Source organism: Nannospalax galili, unplaced genomic scaffold (genome assembly GCF_000622305.1).
Source record: "Nannospalax galili isolate Female #2095 unplaced genomic scaffold, S.galili_v1.0 scaffold25, whole genome shotgun sequence".
NCBI lineage: Eukaryota > Metazoa > Chordata > Mammalia > Rodentia > Spalacidae > Nannospalax > Nannospalax galili.
Window position 1 is genome coordinate 5,562,738 of NW_008355642.1, and position 10,204 is coordinate 5,572,941.

A 10,204-nucleotide genomic window follows, 5' to 3' on the forward strand; every position below is an offset into this window, starting at 1 on the left:
GAATAGAACAGAACAGAGCCAGCATCATAGTGAAGAGAATAAGAGAGAATAAAGGAGAAAGAGAAACAGAAGCTTGAACCTCACCTTGGTGTCTGTGTCATCTTTCCTGGACTCTGCTGGACAGAGTCCTGGCTCGTGACACTCATGCACATAAAATATTAAAAAATCAGAACACTGAGATTGTTGTGGTTTAGATGGTAAAACAAAACACTTGCTAGGAACTGAGTTCAATCTCCAGAACTCCTGTAAAAATACCAGGCATGGTATCCTGCATTTTTAATCCCAGCACAGAGAAAGCAGAGAAAGGAGGATCCTTGGGGCAAGCAGTCTAGCCTAACTGTAAAGCTCCCAGCTAAGGAGAGAGAGAGACACTGTCCCAAAGGAGGTGGAAGGAAAAGGCTGTCCTCTGACTTTCACACATACACCAGGACACATAGGAGCATGCACTCACACACAACAGAGAGACACAGAGGGGAAGGGGGGAAAGGAAGGGAAAGGTTGGGGAGGGGAGGGGAAGGGAGGGGAGAAGAGGGAAGGGAAGGGAAGTGTATTTATTTACTCATTTATTATAGTACAGGTTGACCTGGAACTCATGATCCCCCTGCCTCAACCTAACAAGTGCTGAGATTATAGTCATGTACAAGGTCCTACTCTCAACTCCCAGCATTACAAATCAAAACGAAACAAAAGATTCATTGAAGTGAGACTATTTTACATTAGTAGAAATCGCTTTAGCTTAATAGAAAGTAGATATTTTGAGTTCAATTTAACATCCTCATGTCCTGTAGTGTCTGGAAAACTCTGGTATACACTTGTGAAAGAATGAGAAAGAAAAAGTGTAAGTAAAACATTATTATTGTTACGAAAATGTTCTTGATCTCCTCATTCTCATGAAAATGTCTTTGGATACCATCAGGGGTAGGAAATATCAAGAACAGGTGAAGGTGCCATGTACACGGTGGCACAAAATCTCAACACTCCAGGGTCAGTGTCAGAAAGATTTCAAGGTCAAGACCATTCTGGGCTAATTTAGGGAAAGCCTGTCTCAAAAAACAAAATAAATTCAGTTCTAGCTCCACTGCATCAAGTCCTGTGTTCAAAGTATGCCCTGTCTCCAGTAGTAGGGTCTTACCTTCAAGCTCTTGGAGATAACTAAGGGCTCCGGAAATAGCCTGTGTTATTTTGGGAGTCTCTTAAACTAACCTGACCAATAACTCCTGTCTGGCACTATGCTCCTTGCCATACAGCTCCCAGGTAGTCACATGCACTAATGTTCAGATGCCATATGTGCATTTCTCAGGGGGTTCAGGAGCCAACACATTTCCCTCTGGCTTCCCATGCCACCCAAGCTCCATTCATCTCTCCTCTCTCTCCCCCGTCCAACCTCTCTCCTCCCTCCCCAGTCCAAGTGCCCCCACTTTCCCACCCTCCCCTGATAGATATCACCTGCCTCCCACCATCCCTCTTCTCCTGAGTTCCCCCACCCCATCCCCATGGTCCCCTGCATGTCCTTCCCTCCTCCCTTCCCAGCCTAATGCCTTCTCCCTGAAGACTAGCTCTTATAATTCTGGAGGATATTAAGCAAGTTGCTAAAGGAAAAAAATCAATGGGCCAATCCAACCCTAAAGTGTAATAACCATAATGACTAGCACAGAAAACTATTTCTATTGGTGCATCTGATTAGTGAAGGAGAGCAGATCTTCCTTAGGATCTCTAGATAGGCTTGACTAGACTAAATTCAGTGGATGAATTTTTCACTGAAGGACATCGGGTATAAATGCTTGGCCAGATGGGACTTAACATGTATCAAGGAATGCATGTGGTTCGGTGGGGGGTATGTGGGAGCATAGAAGGGGGATGGGGTCTAAATTTGATTAAGAATAACTGTATGAAATGCACAAAAGCTAAATAAATATATTTTTTAAAAAAACAAAATAAGGGGAAAGAAAGGGGAGTGTGTTCTTACACTCTACAATCCCAGTGCTTGGGAGGCTGAGGCATCTGGATGATTTCAAGACTAGAGTGGGAAAATTTAGCAGTATCACCTCTTCAAACCACAGCCAACAACAACCGTAAGAGGTCGGCCTAGTGGTACAGAGGAGCCAGCCTGAGAAACACAGCAAGACTCTGTCTCAAAAAACCAAGCCAGCAAACTGGACAGCAAGCAACCAAGCAACCAAAGAACAAACAGGTATAAATATCATTAATCACATTAAACTTACTGAATTTATTTCAGCTTTTAAAATTTTATTTATTATTTATTAATTTATTTATTTAGGGTGTGGTGGTGATACATGAATGCCATAGTATGTGGGTGGATGTCAGAGGACAACATGAGGGCTGATTCTCTCCTTCCACCATGTTGGTCTTGGGGACTGAACTCAGGTCATCAGGCTTGGTGGCAAGAATCTACCCACTGCACCATCTCACAGGCCCTAAACACAATTCTTAAAAGACAAGGGGTTGAGTTGAATTTGGTGGCATAAACCTTTAATTGCAAAACTCAAGATGTTGGGGCTGAAAGATTATAAGACCAGCCTGGGCTACAAAGTGAAACCTATTTTAAAACAAATAAACACAAAACCAAGAACTGGTTTGAATAAAACTATATATGCATGAGGACCTAAGTTTGATCATGAAAAATCATGTGGAAAGCCAGTCACATTAGAGCATGCTTGTAATCCCAGTGCTAGGGAGACAGAGACAGGAGGATCCCTGAGGCTTGCTGGCTACCAAGCCTGGCATTAACAGGGAGTCCCAGGTGCTAGTGAGATACCTATCTAATAAAATAATAGGGACCGTTATTTGAGGTTGACCTCTGTGCACATAGATGAATCCCTTCCTACATATACACACGTGTGCTCTCACACACGAATCTTAAATATATGCTTCTTAGAAAAGATAAATATGAAACAAAATTAAATGATGCCAAAAAGATAGATGGAACTTGCTGGGTGAGGGAAAGTTGATCTTCCTTAAGGGAGAGACACTAGATAGACTGATTAGACTCTGGGGGATGAACTTGCACCAAGGGACATCTGGGTACACAAACTTGAGGCCTTAACATATATGACAGAATGAATGAAATCTGGTGAGGGTGGCAATAGGGAGCACAGATGAGAGAGAGAATCTACATATTATTAAAATATATTGTATGAAATGCACATAAATGCAATACAAATATTCATGGAGAGAAAAAAGTGTAGTCTTTGCTGGAACTGTATCACCACAGTTTCTGGAACTTGTTAGAAACGCAAATTCCTAGGATGCTATCACAAATCTAATGAATCAGAAACCAGTGAATGGGCTCAGAAACCTGTATTTTAAAGCACATTTAAGGGACGGGTGAGATAGCTCAGTCAGCAAAGTGCTTGTCTTGCAAGCATGAGGGCCTGAGCTTGACTTCCAGAACCCACAAAACCAAAGAAACAAAAACAAAATAAAAAAAAAAAAAAAAAAAACCCGGCCAGGCACAAATTGTAATCTCAGGAGCAGGGAGGCAGAAGCAGGCAGGGTCTTGCTTGGCCAGCCAGCCTAGATTACATGTCCAGACACAGGCCAATGAGACATTCTGTACCCCCCCAAAAGTACATGGCACCTGAAGAGTGAAGCCCCATGTTGTTCTCTGGCTTCCACACACATGCATGTGTACCTGTACCCACATGAAGACACACACATACACACACACACACACACACACACACACACCAAGAAGCACTCCTGAGGTGACAGAGTAGCCAAATCACATTTAGAACCAGGACTTTAAATGCCACCAAAAATGGTAAATATCATTATCAGACAAAATAGAATTTAAGTCAAAAAAATATAGAGACGAATTTAATACTTATGAATTAACGCCCACCAACAGGATATGAATCAGTTAAGAAATTAACTGTGAGCATGTGAGAAGACACTGACCATCCTGTACTACTATCCCTTTAAAACAGAGTCTCTCACTCCTGCCTCTACCAACCACAGTACCAGGCCATGTTCAGCTTTTTCCTTTTTTTTTTTAATTGTTTTTAATGTGGATGCTTGGATCTAAAGTCAGGTCTCATGATTGCATAGCAAATACTCTTACCCAGTGTGCTGGATAGCTTTAGTGTCAACTTGACACACCTGAGTTGAGGGAGCCTCAATTGGAGAATTGCCTCTATTGGACTGGCCTGTGGCCACGTCTGAGGGGCCTCTCCTTGATGAGTCATGATGTGGGAGGGCCCAGCCCACTGTGGGTGGTGCCACCCCTGGGCAGGTGGGCCTGTGTTGCATAAGAAAGTAGGCTGAGCAGGGGCCAGGGGAGAAATCCAGTAAGCAGCGTTCCTCTATGCCCTGTGCTCCAGCTCCTGCCTCCAGGTTCCTGCCCTGAGTTCCTACCTTGGGCTCCCAGATGAACTGTGATCTGAGATATGTAAGCTAAATAAACCCTTTCCTCCCAAGTTGGTAGTGGTCAGAGTATTTTGTCATAGCAATGAAGATAAAACTAGGACACCCAATGAGTCAGCTCCTAGCTTCTTTATTAGTACCCAGATGAACTGTGACCTGGGGTATGAAAGCTAAATAAACCCTTTCCTGCACAAGTTGGTAGTGGTCAGAGTATTTTGTCACAGCAATGAAGATAAAACTAGGACACCCAATGAGTCAGCTCCCAGCTTCTTTATTAGTAAAAAATGTGTTTCAAAAACTAACAGTAAAACCAAGCCTGGTTAATACAGGCTTGTAATCTCGGTTACTTGGGAGAGCAGATCAGAAAGGTTGCAAATTGAAGGTCTGCATGAGCTACAGAGTGAGCTGAAGTCCAGCCTGGGCAACTTACCCATAGCCTGTCTCAAAATAAAAAGTTAAAATAAAGGCTGAGGATATAGGTCAGTAATAAAGCACTTGTCTAGGATGGGCAAGGCCCAAGTTCAATACCTAGCACCACAACAAATAAAACACAACAAAGCCAGACTTGTTGGTGCATGCTCTTAATCCCCGGACTCAGGAGGCTGTGGAGGGAAGAACGTGAGGTCCAAGTCAGCATGAGCTGCAGACCATCTCCAAAAATACCAAATAAAATCAAATAAAATTAAGAATAAAGCACTTAAGTCTCTGGCACTGATAAACTTGAGGGATGAAAGGCTAACACATCGCCATTAGGATTATGAAAGGGAATCTAGTGAACAAGAAAGATTTAAAGGTATAGATTGCTACATACAATTTTGAGATCTAGATGAAATGAGAAATTCTAGGAAAATATCAAGTCTCAAAAATGTACTCAAAAAGAATTAGGCACACATTCATGGCTTTTTCTACAAGAAATTAAAAAGAAGTAATCCCTACCACCCCTAATCCCAGTATCATAAACCTTATCCAGTTTTACGGCTGAACTGCACAAATTCTTCAATGAATGTTGAAATTTTGTGTATGTGGGAAAATAGGAAAACTGCTGACTCATTCTATTAGGCTACTCCAAACCTGATCTGAAATTTGGACTAATGACACCTTCAAATTAAGAAAAACCCTGTGGATTAAATTTACTTAAATACACAGATCTAAAAATAACAGCTAGGACCAAACTGGAATTCAAAAGTGGTTCAATATTAGATGATCCAGCAGTGTTTTCTAATTGATTTCATTCACTCCTTTATTCAAGAGAGCACCTACCACATGCCAGACATTGGCCTGCATAGTGGGGATGTAAACCACAACAGTGATAAAAAAAGGTATAGACTTCATTAACAGAAAAAAAAGGAAGAAAATAATTTCAGTGCTACACCTCTACAAAGGATATTCGCAAAGAGGGGGCAATAAAAATAAATGAGGAGAGAATATTTAAATAATCTCTTCTATTGTGTTTTATGTGTTCGAGATTAAACCTGAAAATGGGGAGAAACATTCAAGAAAGGGGGAAATGGAGGTGTAAAGCACCAAAGGCAGGCAAATACTTGGAGGTTTGGAGATCAAAAGGCTGGAGGCAAAGGCACAGAGGTGATGGTAGAGTTGAATTCAGTATTCTGAAAGGCAGAGTCAACACAGTATACTAGTCTAGACCAGGAAGCAAATCAGTATCACACTCCCTGTTTTGCATGAAGTCCTGTGGGAACAAAACAAAACCAGACACAATTATTTATGTATTATCAAGGACTGTTTTTACTAAATAATGGCAAAGATCCTGTTTCTTCAGTCATCACAGGTCTTGTGACGATAAAATAACTTATTTTTCAATAGCACGTGGGTCCCTGCCTGTAAAGCCATCTACTCTGGAGGCTGAGGCAGGAGGACTGCAGCTTTGAGGGCAGCCTGGACAATGCAGAAAGAATTCCAAAATGCAAACTGGTTTGTAATTTGGGTTTTTATAGAAAACTTGACAGTCTTCTCTGCAGGAAGCTTCATGGATCCTCATGGGGAGTTTGCGCTGTCTCAATGCAATGGACCACGTTGGTGGTATAGTGGTGAGCATAGCTGCCTTCCAATGCAATGGACTTATGGAAATATTTAGGCAGGGGAGTGACATGATACAACCTCCATTTACAATTCATTATTTAATTAATTATTTAGAGACAAGGTCTTACTGAGTATCCAGGATGGTCTAGAACTCAACCCTCCTGCCTTAGGTTTCTGAATGCTGAGATGACAGTTGTACCCAGCTATGCCCAGATAAAAAGGATCTTCTAAAAATGGAGATTTTCATGCTCAGCATGGTGATGCTTGTCTGTAATTTCAGTACTCAGGATGCTGAGGCAGGAGAACCCTGGGGCTGGTTATGTAGAGAGGTATTGTCTCAAACAACAGAACAAAAATAAAAACAAAAACAAGACAAAACAACAATAAGCTGGGCACAGTGGTGCCTATGTTGGTGATCTCGGCACCAGGAGGTGGAGACTGGAGGACTACCAGGAGTTCTAGGTCAGTCTGAGTTGCATGATGAAACTCTGACTCGAAATTAGCAACAAGTGCCATCAAGATGGTTCAGTGTTAAAAGGGCTTGCTAACCTTGACCCACATGGTCCTAGGAGAGAACCTATTCCCTCAAGTTGTCTTATGACCCCCACATATTCAAACAGACATCCTATTCCCTGCCTCCCCTCTCCCATCCCCAAGTTAGTAAATTAATATATTTTATTTGTTGTAATCATGTGTATTTGTATATATCTGGGGGAGGTGTGTGCACCTGAATGCAGGTGCCTGAGGAAGCCAGAGGTATTATATTTCTCAGGAGCTGGACTTACAGGCAGTTTTGAGCTGCCTGACATGGTTCCTGGGACTTGAGCTCAGGTCTTCTGAAAGACCAGTATGTACTTTTAACTGCTAAGCCATATGGCCAGTCCGATAGGTAAGATTTACAAAGTAAAAACTAGAAGAAAAAAGAAGAAAAAAGAAACCTGGTAGGCCACCACATCTGTAGTCCCAGCACTTGGGAGTTGGAGGCAGGGGATCAGGAGTTGGAGGCCATCTTCAGCTATAAAGTGAGTTCAAGGCCTGCCTGGGTTATATGAAACCTAGCCTCAGAACAACAAAATTTAAAAAGAAAAAGATTGTTTTAAGGTCACAGAAGTTGTTGCCAGTTTTCAGGTAGGGGCATAGACAAGGAAGGGATCTTAGGGAGTTTTTTAGGGTGCCTAAAATGTTCTGTATCTTTTAAAATGTCTTTTTATTGATTGATTTATTTAATTTTACATGTGTGAGTGTTTTGCCTGCATGTGTTTAAGTGCATCCCGAAGAGGGTGTTGGATCCCATGGTTGTTAGACTCCATGTTAGTGCTAGGTACTGAACCTGGGTCTTCTGGAAGAGCACCCAGTGATCTTAACAACTGAGCTACATCTCTAGCCCCTGCTGTCTATCTTGAAGGAAGGGTGAACATCCAAGTGTGTGTGAGTACAATTTTCATGTTACTATGTAAAGTTAAACCTTAATAAAAAGACTCAACGGCACAGAACATAAACAAAGTTAACAGAAAAGGCACATAGCACTACAAAAAATAATTTGCAGTATAGAACCATCACAAAAACCTATGAGTAAAGAAATCCAGTAAAAAATGATTAATAAAAGTCAAGCTGACAGGGCACACTAGAGGCTCCCGTTCAGTCCCCAGCACTAGAAAGAAAATGAAGTCAAAAGATCCTATTTTTAAAAAGCAAGATATGGGGAAATGGACACTCATGCCTATGTTGTTAAATATAAATTAGTACAAAATTTCAGAGAATAATTTATCAATACCCATTGAATTTAAAAGATCAAATATCATTTAACTCTCTAATTGCACTTGTAGGAATCCATCCTTTCCACAGAAACACTCAAATATAGTCAAGATAAATATCCATAGCTTTTATATAAAATTCCTATCTACACACTCTTGAACATACATAAAGCACTACTTTCCCAACTTTGGGGATGCAAGTAAGATTAATTCAAGCTAAACCTATGTATCAAACACAGCAGGACTGCTGAAAAATAAGTCCTCAATTAATGTTTTTGCCAGACTAATTTAAAGTACAACCAGACATTTCCTGAATAGTATTTTGCAATCAAACCAAAATAGAACACCAGCGCCCAAACTTTAAGACTATCTCCAGGTGATCAGGAAAATTATTTTAGGACTCCTGCTGGCTTGAAATTAATAGTGCAGAAGCTCTTTCCTTTCCCGTTAGTGCATGCTCCCAAACACATATGTGCTTGTTTTTTGAAAACAGGTCTCTGTCTGGAACCCAGACTGCCCTAGAATTCATGGGAATCGTCTAGCCTCAGCCATGCCAACTGCCGGCTTCCACACGTGCGCACCCACGCAGGGTGGCAAACACTTAAAAACCCAGTCGCAATTCCCTCCAATTTACTTACTGTCAAAGTTGATTTCCTCAGGTGTTTTGTTGGCCACCCAGATATTTCCATAGGGGTCTTCGTTTTTCCAGAGCACCAGGTAATGGTTACTCCTGCCAAGAAGTGGCCTCTCTAGCTTCTCCTGGTGCGCTCTGTTTCTGAAGGGATTTTCTAGAGAAATGACATCTAAGGGCTCCCCACAGTGGACCTTATCTAGACACAGGATCCTCTGGCCTAACCTTCTCTCATTAAAAAGACACGAGACTGTAAATTCGCATTTCTACGCCAGCTTTAAGAATATTCTTATAGACGAGAAAGTTTAAGCTGGGGTCCAGGTAGCACTTCTGATACACCCCATCAGAGATGGTCACATCATAGCAGTAAAGAGACTTGTGCACTCCATCCCCTGGTAGCTCATCCTCTAAAAGATATCTTTGAATGGCCAATACCGTGACAGGCACCACCTCCGAGAAGGAGAAACACTGTCGAGGGGAACTGATGATTTGGATCCAGGACTTGTCCTTTTGGACACCAGCCCCTTCAACCACTCTCCCCGGGACCCCAGCTGGATCTCTCTCTGGGAGCGGCCAGGAGAGGCAGGCCTGTGAGGGGCCAGCCTGAGGCTGACCAGACTCACTAGACATCATGAAAAAAACCGCCAACTCCTTGCACCCCTAAAACCTAGTTGGGAAGCCGGGAGAAGAGCACACAGTGCACCGCCACCACAGCAGGCTGGTCTGGCTCTGCCCACAAATGAGACTCTGAGGCCTGACGCCTGCACACCAGCTTTCCCACCAGCGCCACCTGCCTAACGTCTGCAGTCCTGAGGCGACGTTCCTATGCTGAGGGTGGTCGCTCTGCGTTCCATCCGGCAGAGGGGAGGGGCAGGAGGGGGGAGGGCAGGATTCTGAAGCCAGGTCCTCAAGGTTCCCAAGGCTTAGCGCCCTTCTCAGGAGGGGCGAAGAGCACTCCTGCCTCCCTGAGGAAGGATTGTATCAAAAAGGGACAGAAAGTAGTCAGAAGTGGCAAAACTGATGGTTCTTATAGTCGGAGCTCAGGGGCTTGAGGATTGGGTCAAGAATCAGCAAAAGAAATTTATTATTACCACATTTGTGTGTATTTACTAATTTAATGATTTTAGAATTTCTAATAGTATTTAATGTGTATGAGTATACTGCCTGGATGTAAGGGTACAACTGTTGTGCAATGCCCATGGAGGTCAAGACGTATTCCCTGCATCTGGAATTATGGAGTTAGAAACGGTTGTTAGCCGCCATTTTGGTTCTGAGACCTAAATCTGGGTCTTCTGTAGCACTAGGCAGTGCTCCTAACCACTGAGATATCTCTCTAGCCCCTACTTTTAGAATTCTAGAAACTGTTTAAGTACAAAGCACAAAATTACTAAATATA

At 42.5% G+C, this 10,204-nt stretch overlaps 1 protein-coding gene across 1 annotated transcript in view; it reads right to left on the reverse strand.

Moving 5' to 3' along the window:
* The window catches only part of Radx (RPA1 related single stranded DNA binding protein, X-linked), a 64,141-nt gene extending 54,703 nt beyond the window's left edge, over nt 1-9,438 (reverse strand). The window contains 2 exon segments of the mRNA XM_008852999.1: nt 8,816-9,063; nt 9,065-9,438. Of these exon segments, the coding sequence (XP_008851221.1) occupies nt 8,816-9,063; nt 9,065-9,438 (622 nt within the window).
* Nucleotides 9,439-10,204: the final 766 nt, after the last annotated feature.